The sequence below is a fragment of the Eublepharis macularius genome, chromosome 9 (assembly GCF_028583425.1).
Source record: "Eublepharis macularius isolate TG4126 chromosome 9, MPM_Emac_v1.0, whole genome shotgun sequence".
NCBI classification, from domain to species: Eukaryota; Metazoa; Chordata; class Lepidosauria; order Squamata; family Eublepharidae; genus Eublepharis; species Eublepharis macularius.
This window is the reverse complement of record NC_072798.1, coordinates 56411336-56429798: the sequence shown is the minus strand read 5'-3', so window position 1 is coordinate 56429798 and position 18463 is coordinate 56411336. Positions and strand designations below refer to the sequence as shown.

The 18463-nt window shown below is 41.3% G+C and overlaps 1 protein-coding gene across 1 annotated transcript in view; it reads left to right on the top strand.

Annotated features, from left to right (window-relative positions):
- The window catches only part of PTPRQ (protein tyrosine phosphatase receptor type Q), a 197034-nt gene that overhangs the window by 47505 nt on the left and 131066 nt on the right, over nt 1–18463 (top strand). The window contains exons 13-16 of the mRNA XM_054989033.1: nt 169–368; nt 2212–2446; nt 13787–13915; nt 15457–15603. Of these exons, the coding sequence (XP_054845008.1) occupies nt 169–368; nt 2212–2446; nt 13787–13915; nt 15457–15603 (711 nt within the window). The remainder of the gene's footprint in view (nt 1–168; nt 369–2211; nt 2447–13786; nt 13916–15456; nt 15604–18463) is intronic.

Below are 18463 nucleotides of genomic sequence, written 5' to 3'. Positions count from 1 at the left end.
GATTGGCATGTTCAGACAAAACAGGTTTCTAAGATTCAAATTATAGATGTATATCAGAAGGAGGAATAATGAAATGTTTTTTCTGAAGCCTTTTAAACTTAATAGTAATTTAACCATGTATCAGATATATTCATATTACTGAGTTTTGGTTGTCCTTTTGCGTTAAAGCTCCAGGTAAAGTGGTGAATCTCACAGTTGAAGCTTTCAACCACTCAGCGGTTAATCTGATTTGGTTTTTACCACGGCAGCCTAATGGGAAAATAACCATTTTCAAAATTAGCGTGAAGCATGCGAGGAGTGGAATAGTGGTGAAAGATGTCTCTGTTAAAGTGGAGGACCTTCTATCTGGAAGATTACCAGAATGTAATGTAAGTCATATGAAACGTTTTGGTTAGAGGGACATACTGGGCTGGATCATGTAAACCCAAACCTCTAATGGCAGAGTCCTGCTCTAGTGCAAGGATTAGGAACCTTGATCTGGCAAAAGAGAGATGTTGTGCGGGAGAGAAAGCTTCCTTGTGCTGGAGGAAGTCTGTGCTGCTATTTGAATGGATTCATAGAACTTTTCAGTATAAGAACTTTTCAGTATAAGAAAGCTTTCTACTTGAAAATAAAACTTCATGTTATAAAATGTGTAGTACTTAATAGTTCAGAATTTGATTCTGTCCCCTCTTTTGCTCATAATTTGTTTAAACTAAATGGTTATTAATTGTCTTTTTTAGAGTTGTGAATGCAACAAAATGTACCTTACAATCCACAGAGTATTTATTTACTACAATAGTTAATATGCTCTACCTTTCTATTTAAAAACAAACATGCAAGGTAGAGTACAACATTAAAATTGATACAAAAGGAGTTAAAATATATACCAGCTAATAAAAACTTACAATATTTAACTTAAGAAGACCTTCTGAAATAAAAAAAAGTTTTTAGTTGATGCTAGAAGGCCTCTAAAGGAATGCAGGAGGGAATGAGTGTGAAAGAAGCCGGGATGGCTGCCAGGAAATTCTTCATCTGGAGTCTCATCAACTGGGTTTCTTAGACAGGGGTTTTTCACTATCCCTGTCCAGGAGCCAGAGCGTCTAACGCCTTCTCTCCTAGTTCTCCACCCATCTTTAAAGGCAGCGTGGCAAGCTGCAAGAGTTTGGGAAGTTTTGTTGAGTTTGCACATCTTGCCACACTACCTTTAAGAATGCCTGTGGTATAAAAGCATAGCATCAGTTTCTTCTGTTCCTGGGTAGGGCGTGGCTAATGGGTGATGTGGGGGGGGGACTGGGCTGGGGGTTTTGGGGGATGGATGGGTATTGGGTTGAAGATCATGTGAGTTGGAGGCCCTTGTCTCCAAAATCTGCTGGTTAGCTTAGCTTCATTGTCAAGTGGCTACCCCTAGATTGTTAGGCACAGAAGTGGTATATAAAATCCCTTTCTTCAAATCCATATTCCTCAAGATCATACACAGAGCTGGGGTATGGTTGAAAATACCTATATATTTGAAATATAGTTGAAAGCTAAGTATTATGTGGTAAGAAAGAAAGTAGTGGTAACAGTATTGGTAGGAACAAGAATTCTGAATACCTAAAATTTATTTAGAGTCCCAGTTAAGTATGCAGATATGGATTAATAATGAAATTGTTCCAAACTCATCAAGGTTAATGTCTTCTGCTTTTAAAATATATTATTTTAATGGTTGTCATTTAAGATCTTGGATTTATCTGAAATAATGTATTTGCAGTAATCTAGAGGATTGAGATATGTTAAATTACTTAATTGTGTACAGTTCTGCAATTACAGTATTTAGTACTAGACTGCCTAATTTGTTAATTTATATTGACTATGGCAGATATAGTTAGTGAATGCTAGAAACAAAATTTAAGAATTTCATTAAGAATTGGAATGTTCTTTCGGGCATATCCAGATTCATAATATTAATTTATAGTGCAGATTTGGAAGGTAAACACTAATTTGAGCTGTATCCTCTGATACAGGAAGTAATATCTGCATTTGTGGGTCATCAAAGTAAGAAGAAATTATTTCTGTAATTAAACATTTCACTTTACATGTTTAAGATGTGTAGTTGTTCATGTGTATTCTGATGTTTTGCTGCCTGTTTTTTTAAAGAAATATTTGGTTGTGTTGTGTTTTGAATGATTAATACATCTATTACTTTAAAGACCACATTACATTAAATTTTGTGATAATTTGTGTTGACAGGATAACAGTGAATCATTTTTATGGAGTACTACCACTCCTTCAACTACATCTAGCAAAACTACTGTATCAGTCCCAAATACCGTTGCTCTCAGCAAACTAAGCTCTGTTTGGAATGAACCTATTAGTTTTGTTGTGACTAATCTCAGGCCATACACTACTTATCTTTTTGAAGTATCTGCAGTTACCACTGAAGCAGGTTATATTGACAGTGCAATTGTCAGGATGCCAGAATCAGGTATGTATTTCTTTAAGAAGGAAAGAAATTCAACAATGTCAAGGCAATAATGTAAACCAGTGGTTCTCAAATGCTTCGAGGTGGGACCCACTTCTAAACTCAACGTATTTATCAGAACTCACTTGCAAAATAAATCCATGCTTCTTTCCCAATGTAAAATGCAGGAATACCATGAGAGTTAACACTAAATAAATATAGCCTCTTTTTCATGTTCAGTAATTATACATTTATTATTGAGATGCAGGCTGTATTTCATACCCATTTTATACATTATGCAGAGATCCAAATTGGCCACCAACCTGTCTTTCCTGCCCCACTGGTGTCTCCTCTCCCACCTCACCACCTTCCTCCTCCCTTTTGGCTTTATGACGCACATTTGGGACCTGACCTAGACTTTGAAAACCATTAATATAAACTACCCATAATGTCTGTGTTTCCACTGAAGGATTATTTTTCTATGCCAGTGTTCAAACTATGGGAGAAAATGTACCGGGGTCTTAGTAAATCCCACAAGCTCCATCACCTGAGCCACAGTTTGGCCACCTTAAGTAGCTATACACCCCTTTCATAAAATATAGGGCTCAACCTCCTGTAATTCAAGCAGTGTTCTGGGCTTGCTTTGAATGTTGCCAATATATTCTTTCAGACCTGTAGCCCTGAATTGATGAGCTAGAGTCATATTATATATATATATATATATTTCTGCTACTTTGACATACATGAACAATTTGTTCATCGACGGTCTTCCTGTGCAGTCCCACATGGGGCTGCGTACGTGCAGGCCTGCCCATTTCAGAGATTTTTATAGCTCAAGATCACTAGGGGGCGCTCTCACCTCTCAGTGCGCATGCGCGGCCATCTTTCCTGCTGAAAACAGCTCCTAAGAGGCGGAGCACCCCCAACATACCCTCAGTTCCTCTTTCTCCGCCGATAGTAGAGATTTCCAGCTCTTCAATTCGTTGCGATGTTGGAAACAGCTCTGTTCAAGCATTGCATATCCTGTGATAGAAAGGTCAGATGGCCATTCGAGTTGCTTATACTGCTTGGGGGAAACCCACACCACTCAAACCTGTAAGCCCTGCCGTGCCTTTACCCCCAAGGCCAGGGCAGAACAGGCGGGTCGACTACAAGCCTCCCTCTGGAAATGCACTATGGCAGCCACAGATTTACCGGCTACGGCACCATCATCTGCCTCGTACGGTTCCACCAATCGACCTGGCCCTGATTCCACCGGCTCGAAAACACCTCGCCCCCGACCTTCACCGAGTCATTCGGAACCTAGACCACCAGAGCCGACTGCCACCTTGGTTTGGAGCTCATTGGAACCAGCCGTCCACTCCAAGCAAAAACCTTCAGTTCCGAAGACTCCTCAAAGTCGACCACCTTCGACATCAACCGCGGTCTTGGCTTCCCCTTAGAGGACTCCTAACCCGAAGACCCCTCGGAGTCGAACACCTTCGGTTCCGATTGCTACTCCACCGACTTCACGTCAGGAGGATCCCTCCTTGGTTCCGAAGCCCTCGGATCTGACTCCGGCTCCAGGCTCAGCAGGATCCAGCCTGGAAAAGAAGAAAAAGAAGCGGAAGAATTCATGTAAACAAGGCAAGGCTGTCTTGGAGAGTATGCTGTCGGCTTCCCCTTCGAGTCGGCCGGAAGAGGTCGGTTCCGAACCCCTGGAAAAGAGACATAGGGGCTCAGGGGACTATTTATCATTACACAGCACTCCTCACTCCAAGGCGACTCAGAATGAGGATGTGATTTTGGTGGAGAAGCCCCCCACACCATTGGAGCGACCTAGATACTCTCTCATGACTCTTGGTCTCCCAGATCATCTAGAGAGCGGAGGGGTCATTCCGGACATTGGCACAGTCCCTACTCTTATAGAAGTTACTCTAGGGATGATAGTCTGCTTGATGAACCCGTTCTCTACCGTCACAGGGAATGTTCTTCTTACTCAGACCTCCCTTACTGGAGAGAGTCCAGGTCTCCATTTCTGTGGGCTTATTCTTATGCAGGTTCAAGAAGGACCCTGCTGCCGTCTGACACAGACTTGGCGAGAGGCACTGATCGTACTCGAGCTAGTGACTCCCTGATATCTGAGTCTCCTGACAGAGAGATTGGCCCCACAGAGGAAGGATCTCCTATAGATGACTTCAGGGCCTATAACAAGCTGCTCCAACGTATGGCTAAGGCCTTGGAAATAGATGTGACGTCTACAGAGATGAAATTCACAGATAAAATCTTGCAACATATATACAGTTGCCTTTCCATTGATATATACAGTTGCCTTTCCCTACAGTTGCCTTTCCATTGATCAATGACTTTGTTGAGTTGTGGAAGGGCTTAAACTTGAAGCCTGCATCCACCCCGGCTACCAACAGAAAGGTGGAAAACCTGTATCGAATGAAGGATGACCTTTGTCCTTTCCTCTCGGCTCATCCCTCTCCGTCGTCTTTAGTGACGGAGGAGATGCAAGCTAAGCCTAAGCAGGACACACTTTTGGTCCCTTCCTATCAGGAAAGTAGGAAGATAGACGTGATGGGGCACAAGTTTTACACCTCGGCTGCATTCAGAGTGAAGGTGGCAAATTACGCTGCAATGATGGCTGCTTATCAACTTCTGTTGTGGAAAAAAGTGGCGACCTTCATGCCTATGCTACCTGAAGATCAGAAAATTTTCCTCAGGGTCATCCAGGAAGAGGCAGTCCGCCTGCCCCACCACCAGATTAATGCTAGCAGAAGCATGGTGGACACCTCCGCTAGGTCCTTACTTTCTGCAGTAGTCCTACGTCGCCACGCTTGGCTAAGAACGAAGGCACTCTCTGCAGACACCAAGACTAAAGTGGAGGACCTCCCCTTTGTTTAATAAATTTTTATTTTTTTACTAAAACATAAGGGGTACAGAATATAGGGGATGGGAAAAAGAAATTCATATTTTATATCACTAATACATTGCTCCGTACAATCTAATATATTTCTTCAATGTGTTCTGCAGATCAGCCACTTATTTGCAAATTTTTCCATTCATTTTAAATAATGTCCATAAAAGTCTTCATCCTAAGAGCTAGGTTTCTTCAGATTTCTAATGTATCCAGCTATAAAATGGGTCCCAAATGTCATTATATATTGTATTGTCCATCTCTTTCAATAAACTCGACAATTTATCCATTTCAGCTGTCTCAAGAATCCTTTCAATCAGATTTTCTTGCGTTGGGATGACTGTTGTTTTCCAAAGTTTCGCATATAGTATCCTGGCTGTTGTGATTATATTCAAAATCAAATGTTTTTGGTTTTTATTAAGTGGAACCAACATGTGGTTTGATAAAAAGAGTTCTGGTTTCAAAGGCAATGAAATCTTAAGTCTCTGTTGAGTCATTTTGTGGACCATCTTCCAGAACTCTGCTGCTTTTTTACATGTCCACCACATATGATATGAACCCGGGTTACTATCACATTTCCAACATTTATTTGACATATTTAAAGACATTTTGGCTATCCTAATAGGAGTTAGATGCCATCTATAAAACTTTTTGTAAATATTTTCTTTCAAAGAGGCTGCTTTTGTCATCCTTAAATTGCCCTTCCACATTTGCAACCATTGCTCTAAGTCAATTGTGTTTGACTTAGTTAAGATGAAGAGGACCTCCCCTTTGAGGGGAACACATTATTTTCTGGAAAAAAACAGATGACTACCTATCAAAAAAGCAGAAGTATTGCCTTAGGGCTCGCTCTTAAGGAGTCCTGCCTCAACATCAGCAGCACGCCTCATCCAGATCTTATTACCGATCTTTTCAAAGAGGCCATCAACAGTGCTACCAGCCATACCAGGGGTATGCTTACATGACCCAGAGGTCTTATCAAAGCCCACAATCCTTGTTCTCAGACGGAGGCAAAATTAAAAGAATAAGCCAGGTGCACATCAACAGCATGCCAAAGAACAACCCCAGGCACACAAACAATTCTGACAGTTACAGGGCCCTGACTCACTGTTTGGGGTCAGGCCGAGTACGTACTTGGCTGACTGGTGTACAGTAACATCTGATGTTTGGGCTAAAAAAATAGTTGAGTTTGGTTATAAATTTGAGTTTTTGCAATTACCTTATTTACGACTCCCCGTGTTTACTTCTGAGACTCCTCAACCAGGAGTACTATCAGAACTTGCAGTGCTTTTAGATAAGGGTGCTATTGAGGAAGTTACGGACCGCTCCTCATGGTTGGGGTTCTACTCTAACTTGTTTATGGTGGAAAAGAAGGATGGAGGCCTTAGACCTATCCTAGACCTCCGAAACCTGAATATTCCCGGAGCATAAAAAATTCCTCCATTTTTCCTATGGCCCCCGTGTTTTCCAGTATAGGGTACTACCTTTTGGATTAGCTACCACACCAAGGGTTTTTACTAAATGTATGGCGATAGTAGTGACCTATTTGAGAGTCTAGAGGTGCTGTATTTTTCCCTATCTGGATGATTGGCTGATTGTCAGCTGTTCAACGGAAGATGTCACTAGACAGGTTTCCACTACGTTGACATTTTGCTTACATTTGGGGTTGTTTGTCAACCAAAAGAAATCTAAACTTACACCTACCAGATCTATTCAATTTATAGGGACGGTTCTAGATAGCATCTGAGATTAGGGTTTCTTGCCCTTAGAAAGAGCCCTGAATATTAAGACTCTCATTAAGAGGCTAAACAGACATCATTTTCAATCTGCACGGTTCCTGCAAACTATTGGGCTGCATGGCCTCTACTACTGCAGTAGTGCCACTGGCTAGGTTGCATATGTGCCCATTACAACTTGGGTTTAGCTCTGTGTTTTCCCCAGAAAGGGACTCCTAATGTAGGAAGTTTAATGTCCCTAGAAGAGTCATTTGCTCCCTGGATTGGTGGTTAGCTGACTCAAACCTCTTCAAGGGTGTTAACTTTGGATGTAGGCAATCTCAAGTGTCGGTCACTACAGACGCCTCTCCTTTAGGTTGGGGTGCCCATTGTCTTACACCCATGGTGTGTGGGACGATTCAGAAAGTGAGGAACATATTAATTTGCTGGAACTAAGGGCTGTGTTATATGCATTAATCTCCTTTTCAGATACCATGAAGAACAAATCCATCCAGATCCTTACTGACAATACAACTGCTATGTCTTATATAAACAAACAGGGGATCACGGCATCTGTGACTGTGCAATGAGGCAGTGAGAATCTGGATGTGGGCCACAGACCATTCAGTATGGCTGCAGGCCATTCATATCCTTGGTGTAGACAATTCAATAGCAGATCATCTGAGCAGACTGCAAGGGGACAACCGCGAGTGGTCCCTCCATGACACGTACTTATGCCCTGTTTTCTCCGAATGGGGTTTTCCAAATGTAGATCTCTTCACTTTGGAAGAGAATCGCAAGGCTCATGACTTTTGTTCCAGAGGCGGCTTAGGCCGAAAGTCTCTTGGGGATGCATTTCAACTCAGGTGGTCGGGATACCTTGTTTACGCATTTGCCCCATTTCCACTTCTAGCCAGGGTCCTCAGCAAAATTCAGAGGGTGGGACATCAGTCATCTTGATAGCCCCATTTTGGCCACATCAACCATGGTTTCACACCCTCCTGCGACTGCAGTCTCGTATGTACACCCTCCCAATAATACCAGACCTCCTGTCCTGGAGGGGGGCCCTCCATCATGAAATAGAGAAACTCAAACTGACAGCCTGGCTGATCAGACAGGACACACTTTTTCCTCAGAAGTGACTCATGTACTACAAAATGCAAGGCGACTGTCTACTTGCCAGTCCTATGCACTTAAGTGGGATAAGTTTACATCTTGGTGCCAGGATAGCGGTTCAGATCCTTCTTCTCCCCCCTGCCTGAAATTCTTGATTTTCTATGGGAACTCAAACAAAAGGGGTTGGCTAATTCTTCAGTTAAAGTGTATTTGGCAGCCATTTCTGCTTTTCACCCCCCAATAGATCGCAAAATGGTCTTTTCTCATTGCACAGCTAAATTATTTTTGAAGGGTCTAAACAATTTGTTTCCTCCAATTAGGGCCATTGTCCCTCAATGGTCCTTACCTTTGGTTTTGACTCAGTTGATGTCTAAACCGTTTGAACCCTTGGCCACGTGCTGGCTGCATTTTCTTTCTATGAAGGTGACCTTCCTTGTGGCTGTCACTTCAGCTAGGAGGGTGTGGGAATTAGCTGCGTTATCCTGTGAACCTCCTTACCTAAAGGTTCATACTGAAAAAGTAGTTCTTAGAACTAAAGTCAAGTTTTTGCCTAAAGTAGTGTCTCATTTCCAACTTTCCCAAGAAATATCCTTACTTGTTTTTTTCCGCACACAGTTTGCAGGTGGAGAAAGCCCTGCATTCACTAGATGTATGCAGGGCACTTCTCTTTTATCTGGATAGGGTAAAACCGTTCAGGATAGATTCCAATCTGTTTCTGTGTTTTGCGAGACTGAAGAAGGGAAAGAGCATCCTCTCAAACCTTAGATCGATGGGTTGTACAGACAATACTAACATGTTTTAAAACTACTAACCTTGCCCTCTGGAAGTTCATGCCCACTCTACTAGGTCCCAAGTGTCGTCAGCAGCTCTCATGAAAGGTGTCTCTTCAAGACATCTGCAAGGTGGTGATGTGGACTTCAGCTGATACGTTTATCAGGCACTACGCATTGGACATCCAAGACAGGAAAGAGACAGCGGTGGGCACAGCAGTCCTTCAATCGATCTTCCTATGACAAGTCTACAGTACCTCCACCCAGGTATTTATGCTTTGTAATCTCCCATGTGGGACTGCACAGGAAGACCGTCGATGAAAAACAGGTTTCACTTACCGTAACAGTTGTTCATCTAGGTCTTCCGTGCAGGCACACATGCCCTCCCTCCTTCCCTGCTAATACTCTTGGTACTTACTTTGCTGTAGGGCAGCGAAAGAGGACTGAGGGTATGTCGGGGGTGCTCCGACTCTTAGGAGCCATTTTCGGCGGGAAAGATGGCTGTGCATGTGCGCTGAGAGGCGAAAGCACCCCCTAGTGGTCTTGAGCTATGGAAATCTCCGAAATCAGCGTGCCTGCGCGTGCGCAGTCCCATGTGTGCCTGCACAGAAGACCTAGATGAACAACGGTTACAAGTAAGTGAAACACTGTTTTATGTATTGTGCATATACAAATACATACACATTTTGATTTGAAATGTATACAATGTTATGTAAGGTAAGTCTAAACTCAGTATAAAATAAGAAAATTCTTGAATTTCATAAAGATTGACTCAAAAGTCTTTTAAGTTAAAACTAAGCAGACTGTCATTCAATAACCTAAATTTCTCCTTTAATGAAGTATACTACAAAAGGGAAATGCAATTGGTTTATATATCTAGAATTCTATCAAGCTTTTGATTTTTTCCCAGAGTACACTTGCAAAATACAGACTAGAATGCTTATTTGTTCTTTCCACTAGGTAAGAAAACTGATTTCTCTTGGAAGAGTAAATTGTATTCCGGCATTATGAATAATCTCATTGTGCCTTTAATGAGAATCGAATCCATTTTGCTACAATATAAAGATGTTGCCTGGTCTAGTTTCCCTAGACCGTGAAACTACATTTGCCATTGGGGTTGCCCTGTAGCTTTGGGGAGACAGCTCCCACAGGAGGAAAGTCACCTAATGTTCAGTTTTAAAAAGTAGCCTGTGTTAGCAGCTTTGGGTCAGGTTGCCAGCCTCCAGGTAGCAAACAAAAAAAGAAGAAGCACCCTTAGCAACAGCCTAAATGATCAAAGTGGAAACCCACGACTAAGGGATACAGTCAGTCAAGTTCTGAAGTCCAAGTGTATTAAAGTGGCGCAGTGCAATAAATAAATAACAATACTGTTATAGGCATATGAAGTCACAATATACAGTAAACAACTTGAAGCTGGCCAATACAGAAATATTCAATGGTGCAATAAAGTTCATATAAGAGTTCATAACAGAGATGAAACGTAGATAGCAAACCAGAGAAGCCGTGAGGACCTCTCGTTCCTGTTCAAAGTAAGCTCTTAATTAGATGTATTCTTCTCATTTTCTTTAAACAGGTGGAACAAGGAGATGGAATACTCTGCAGGACCGAGACCCGACAAGGAACCGGTCATCAACAACGCTTGTTTCCAGACTGCATCAGGGGCCAACAGACCTCCTCACCAAACATCTCTGAAAACTAAAAATGTATAAAAATTTCTAATAAAGCAACAGTACTTCAACTTGTTATATCACAATATTATACATTGAAAATATTAAACATTAAGTACTAGTAGGTCTTTAAGGCTCCTAGTTTTTCTAAAGCCTATGGATGGGAATACCTCACACCCTGGAAGGTCTTGAATGATATGCCAATATTTCCCCATGTTAGTGTCCTTTTACAAGTGTCTCATAAGTGTTAGCTTGTCGGGCTAATCTTTGCGCACGGCCAATTAAGAGAGGTGTGACGGACTGCCGCTGAAGTTTGTAACAGCGGCAGCAGTGGTGAGTTTTTCTTAACGTATAACTTTTCTTAATGTTTAATATTTTCAGTGTATAATATTGTGACATAACAAGTTGAAGTACTGTTGCTTTATTAGAAATTTTTATACATTTTTAGTTTTCAGAGATGTTTGGTGAGGAGGTCTGTTGGCCCCGATGCAGTCTGGAAACAAGCGTTGTTGATGACCGGTTCCTTGTCGGGTCTCGGTCCTGCAGAGTATTCCATCTCCTTGTTCCACCTGTTTAAAGAAAATGAGAAGAATACATCTAATTAAGCGCTTACTTTGAACAGGAACGAGGGGTCCTCACGGCTTCTCTGGTTTGCTATCTACTTCATCTCTGTTATGAACTCTTATATGAACTTTATTGCACCATTGAATATTTCTGTATTGGCCAGCTTCAAGTTGTTTACTGTATATTGTGACTTCATATGCCTATAACAGTATTATTTATTTATTGCACTGCGCCACTTTAATACACTTGAACTTCAGAACCTGATTGACTGTATCCCTTAGTCGTGGGTTTCCACTTTGATCATTTAGCTTCCAGGTAGCGGCTGGAGATTGCAGTGAATTACAACTGATCTTCAGGCAACAGAGACTCTGCCCCAGATGTCCTGGAACGTGCCTTCGGAGCTGTGACTGGATGGTTGAAGCAGAGTCGGCTGAGACTGAATCCCTCGAAGACGGAGGTCCTCCATGTGGGTCTAGGGTCCACTGGTGCAGGACTCCAGCTCCCCACTCTCGATGGAGCGCCACTTACGCCGCTGTCGAGAGTGAGGAGCCTGGGGGTGGTCCTGGATGCTTCCCTGTCTATGGAGGCACAGGTCGCAGCGGTTTGTTCAATCCTCATTTTTCTATCTAAGACAAGCTCGACAACTTGTCCCTTACTTATCGACCCATGACCTTACAACAGTGATCCAGGCAACGGTCACCTCCAGATTAGACTACTGTAACTTGCTCTATGCAGGGCTTCCCTTGGGCTTGATCCGGAAACTGCAGCTGCTTCAGAATGCAGCTGCACGGGTGGTTGCCAGAGCTCCAGTCATGGCACATATAACACCCATTCTCCATCAGCTACACTGGTTACCAGTTGAGCACCGGGTCCAGTTCTAGGTTCTGGTGCTGACCTATAAAGCCCTATGTGGACTGGGCCCAGCATACCTTTGGGACCGCCTCTCCCCATATGTTCCCCAGAGGTCGCTTCGATCAGCCAATAAGCACTTGCTGATGGTCCCTGGCCCCGGGGAGGTCTGCCTGGCCTCTAACAGAGCCAGGGCCTTTTCGGTCCTGGCTCCAACCTGGTGGAACTCTCTGTCTGAGGAAACTAGGGCCCGGCAGGATTTGTTAACTTTCCGCCAGGCCTGCAAGATGGAGATGTTCCGCCAGGCATTTGGTGGGGGCTAGGCTGTCCTCTCACCGGCCATACCACTGAAGACCATCCACCACCCATGCAGGAGCTCATAAGTGTGACGCAGGGCATGATGCAAGAGCCAAGCCCTGCATCTAAAATGCTGTATTTTAATATTTATATCCGCCAATTTTAATTGTATATGGAATAATGTTTTAATGTTTTTATAATGTTTTTATTGTTTTTAATCTTTATGTAAAACTCGTATGTTGTTACACCACCCTGAGCCTATCTGACGGGGAGGGCGGTCTAGAAGTGTAATAAAATAAATAAATAAATAAATAAATAAATACTTCCCCTGAAGAAAATGGTTGCTTTGGAGGGTGGACTCTATGGTGGTATGCCCTGTGGAGGTCCCTGCCCTCCCCAAACCCTGCTGGCTCAGATTCCACCCCCCAAAAATCCCCAAGAATTTCCTACCCCAGGGCTGGCAACCCTATTTAGGAGCCACAGTGACAAAACCTAAACATTCCCTGGCTATAGGCATGGTTATGTTATTTTCCTTCACAGAAAAGATCACATTGTGGCAGTGGAGCACATTGTGCAATTTAAAGAATTTCCATGGATGAATAACGAACTTTTAAAAACTCTGAAATTATGTATTGAGTAATAATATTTGTTCCTTGAGTAGAATCACAGGCCTCTTTAACCTCTTACAAAAGGGTAACATTTTAGAATAATGCATTTCTTGTGGCTGGTATTCTCATAGTTCACAAGATATCAGAGAACAAGGAAGGAATCATCAGCTAGCAGGGCACCTAATTTTTTTCCAGTTGACAAGAGATTTATTTACGTGCTTCAGCAGCTGCTCTCATTTTGACAACTAGTATAATATAAATTATTTGTCATTTTGGTTCAATGACCCACAGCGCCTTTATTTAATGCCATGTTTACATTAATCTTTGTTATATTTCAAGCAGCTGAGTCAGGTTTTCAGCTGTACAGAAATAGCAGTATGGCAAGGATATTGATAACAAAGTAAACATTCGAGCAAATATTCAAGATAATTTGAGTTAATGGCAAAGATTATTTTTAGATAATGCTGTCTAAAGTTTGGCCTTTAACATTTTTTAACAAGATCAGTGGGACTATTTACAATTTTTATAACAAAGCAGAAATACTCCAGTCCTGTTTTAAAATAAAGTGAATTTGGTTCCCTCAGCTATAAAGGTTGAGATGCAAAATTCCCTAAATTGCTGGTTTGAGTTACAATAAAAGTTGGGTCCAAGGCTCCATGCAAGGCTCCGTATGCCAGAGATTAGTGAAATATTCATAGGATGCAACCCTAAATATATTACAGTTTCTCTATCCAGCTGCTGTGCTTTTTCTAAATTATATTGTGATTTATGAAGATTCATAAGACAAACCATGTAAGTGAAATAGCACTTATGAGGAAAGAAACTTAAATTTAGACTTCAGGTATATGAAATAGTTCATTTTTTATCACACTTAAGTTCCAGAAGATCCACCTCAAAATTTTGTCAAAGGAAACATTACAGGAAAATCCTTCTCGGTTTCTTGGGAGCCACCAACTATCGTTACTGGAAAATTTAGCTACAGAGTTGAATTATATGGACCATCTGGTAAGTCAGAGTCAGTATAATTTTGCTTTCCTTTATTCACATTTTCATTTTTTCAAAATGAGATTTTAAAAAACCCCACAATGTCTATAGCTGCCTTAAGGTTGCCATCTTCCGTTCCAGGTGGGGCCTGTAGATCTCCCAGAAAGCCACTGACCAGGTCTCCTGCAGAAAATGGCAGTTTTGGAGGACAATGGCATCATACCCCTGATTAACTGTCTTCCTTCTCCAAATCTTACCTTCCCCAGGCTCTACCCCCCAAATCTCCAGGAATTTCCCACCCCAGAGTTGGTAACCCTAAGCTGCCCTTTGTATTAATAAAATTATTTGCCTTGCCGTGAGGACTTTGTCCACCATACCAGTGTTTTGGTTTAGCTTTTGTATTTAATGATCCTCTCAAGTTAGCTGCATTTCCTTTAGCAATGAAGAAAAAAATTAAAATATGCTAATTAGTATGAAAGGATCATGTGACACTCTTGAAATAGGATAAGTCTCAGTGTATATCTAAAGTCATTGAAGTTAATGTGCATCTCTCCATCCAACATGCATGTATACATCAGTCCTCCAATTCTGACCTCCCACACCACCATCACTGTAGTATGTAGTCCTACTCTGCAGCCCTCCTATACCACAATCATCTCTTATAGTTTACATGAACCATTTGCATGCAAAAAGAATAGCTAAAAGAAATAATGAACAGAAGACATATTTTAGCTAAATAAGCAGGGGTTTACCTGTGTTGTAATTAGCTTTTAATGTTTACTGCTTGTTATAATGTTTACTAAAGTCCACTACAGATTTGTCATAAACAGATCAGTAAACCTTAACTGTCTTTAGGTTTTGTCTTTTAGTTCTCATTAAATGTAACTAAATAAATAGTAAATAAATAGTATGTAGAACAAGGTTTTTAAATTAATTTTTTTATTCCAAATACAAAATATATATACAAATCCAATCTATGCTAACTTAGCCTTTATCTATTACATAGATCTAACATAACTTAAATTCCATTGTCCAGACAATCAATATTTATAGTTCAAATCCAGTTTAATATTTTATTTCTCACTGATTCTGTGGAATATTTCAAGTTCCAAAAAGTTCCATCACTGTTTAACGATCTTCTGTGCTAAGTTGTTATCCTTTCTGTGTGTCTTACGTATACATGGCTATTTTGTCCCTCAACATTATATTCCAGATCTTCTGATATCAGTAATTTTGTAGGTGTGAAAGCTTCCAGTATTTTGCTGCTGTCTTTCTAGCTGTACATATCGTTGTAGCTGTACCTACATATTTGACAATTTATCCATATTAAATCACAATAAACAGATTAGAGGTGACAAATCAATATATACGTCTGTGATCCTGTAGATATCTTTTAAAACACTTCCCCAAAATCTTCTAATTAGTGCACAACTCCACCATAGATGGTATAATGTACCAAATTCCAACAAAATTAGACATTTCTTTAAACCTCTTTCTCAATCTTAAATGTGTCAAATACTATCTGTATAGGATTTTTTTTAAAAAATGTATGTTTATTTCAGGTCATATTTTGGATAACAGCACAAAAGATCTCAAGTTTACCTTTAATAATCTAATACCATTTACAACATATGATGTTTTTGTTGCTGCTGAAACAAGTGCTGGGGTGGGTCCAAAGTCAAACCTCACTGTTTTCACTCCTGCAGGAGGTAAGTTCTGTTTGGTTTAAAATCAGATCATATTTCATATATTTATCTTTGTCTTTGTATAGCCAGTTTTCAAATGCAGCTAAGAAAAGTAGGTATATTTTAAGCACTTGTTTAACAGTTACCTACTGCCCACAATTATGTAGTATCAGGGCTTTTTTCCAGCAAGAACGCAGTGGAACGGAGTTCCAGAACCTCTTGAAAATGGTCACATGGCTGGTGGCCCCGCCCCCTGATCTCCAGACAGAGGGAAGTTTCGGCAATTGAAACTCCCCTCTGTCTGGAGATCAGAGGGCGGGGCCACCAGCCATGTGACCATTTTCTCCAAGGGCAACCCACTGAGTTCCGCCACCTCTTTTCCCAGAAAAAAAGCCCTGTGTAGTATAAACAAGCATAGCTGCTTCTATACTCTGCATGACCGCCCCAAATTCAGGATATGGTGCTCTTTTATGACCGTGTCTAGTCAGGGAGATGTGTGTACTAGATCATGTTAGCATGTATGTGGCTTTTCAGTCTGGCTCCAAATCCACACATACACTAAACATAAGAAAGAAGACTCTGCTTCCATTACTTTTCACTTTTAAGAACTGCTGACATCTATATCTGGCTTTAAAGGAATCCTTGCACCCTGGGCAGAGATCTACACAAATAGTTATAAAGGATTTTTGATAAAACAGCAAAACACCTCTACAAACTTGGAAGCAATATTGAGAATCCAGAGAGAGTGAAAGCAGATAAAAAGTTTAGGAAGAGGAAAAATACAAGTAGCTGCCCTGAACATACTTCAGTGGTCAAAATAATATGAAGCGTACCCAGTACTGGAAAGCCCTGTTAGGCACCAAATATTCCAAGCAGTCACGTACATTCTGAAATATACTCTATTACAAAGGGACAGGCAAGAATCTAAAGAAATCAAGTAAGAGGGCAGAATAGTGACTAGCTTTCTACTTGTACATGTCAGGCAGGGGTCCAGTTCCCAGAGCAGGGATCAAAGCATCCAGGCAAAAAATAATTCAAAGACAAGAGCAAGATCCACAAGACATAACAATAGACAAGGACTTAAGCAGCTGCACAAATACAGATGGTTTGGGGCAGGTCAGAAGTGTGATTTGTGGCCAGATTCTGTCCCCAAATATATGTCAAGAGACTTGAATAAAAAGCAAAATAATCTAGGCTTGTAAAAGAGGGAGCTACAAGGTGAATATTCAGGGTACAACTAATTGGCCCTAATGAAGGAGGGGGGTGCTTCAGGGTTAGTGTAATTCAAATAGATCTAATTACATTATTGGGACAGTTTGAACTATTTGTGGGAAATGCTAATGTTGGCACAGATTTTTTTGCATGGTAAATAGAAGGATTGTTACCCAAGGAACAGGTTAACTAACTTGTGTGGCATTCACATGTGCACCTCCAGCTCTGGGCTTTTGGAGACGTGAGTCTTTGGGTACAGATGGCAAATGGATGTGGCATTTTTCCTTAAATGAATGATACCATTGTTCTAAAAGGTTTAACTTAAACGGAGAGATTGAAAGCAAGACAGAAAGTAAATTTAAAAGGCAGTTGGCAATCAAAATACTTGGTCAGTCAAAATAAAATACTTCAAATACCTGTTTTGGCAAGTCCTAATGAAACAAATTTTGAAATCTTTAATAATGGTCGCTTCCACATCGTGCAACACTCATAAACTGAGTGGCATCTTCATGGCGCGATTTCTGACATTATTGCACCATGATCCTATTTTCGTGGCATAATGATGTCAGAAATCGTGCCATGAAGACACCCTCAGCCTGTGAGTATTGCGTGACATTAGGACATGCGGAAACGACCAATTACAATGCCAAACTACATCTCACATGGCTAATCCATGAGAAAGTTGTGTGGGTGTGTGAGTGTCTCTGAAGAACAATGAAAGAAAAATTAAAATGAAAGGCAAAGATGAAGCAGGGGGGTCTGAAAGGGAGAGTTAGGCAGGAAAAACGGGGGAGGGAGGATGGCAATAACCAGAGGGTCCAGACAGAGGCTTTTGGAGAGAGGAAGGGAGTCTCCATAGTAGGAATCAGGTGCTGTTTCAGGGCAATGGGAGGAAGAATGAGAGGAACATGAGCCATGCAGAGTACAAGAAGTGGTGATTAAGTAACAGGGAGAAGTTAATTGTAGCTATCAGTGTTGATAAGAGCACACTGATTATTTGAGAGATCCTGATGAGTATTCTGATTGCCTGAGAGTGGATGAGTCGCCTTATCTATAGAAAAGCTATTTTTTGGAGTGTGGTGAGATTAAAGAAGGTCTGTTCTGCTGGCTCTCTTGCCTTTGTTGCGGTACTGGGCCCAAAAGTCTTTCTTGGCTCCATGTGACAGCAGAGAGGAGCATCAAAATGGAGGAGTAAAGAAAGAAAAATCAAAATGGAAGCTTGATGGGACTTCTCTGAATGGAAGTTCAGAGAATGGAGAATAGTATGTGCCTCCTCTGCAGCTGTAAAAGCAGCTATTAAAAATCCAAGCCTCTTTCTCCCCTGCCTAGGGATCTTTCACCTGTCCTTTGAACTTGCCCTGAACAGTTCTCCTGAAAGAGAATGGTTCTTGTGCAAATGTGCTGGGCAAATTATGGGAGTATAAGACTTATTTGCCAAATCATTTGTGGGTGTCACTAAGTAATTAGCCTAAGAAACTGAACATTGAGAACCCTTGATAGAGTGTTGGAAAGGCTGAACTAGTGTTGCTCCAAGCCCGCATTCAGAAAAGGGCAATCATGAATCAAACAGCTGGGTGCGAGATGAACCATGGTGAACAGGTTCCCGGTGTGGTTGCTCACCTTATTTCCAGATTAATATACTGAAGGGTATATTGTGTAAATTAAAGCTAGG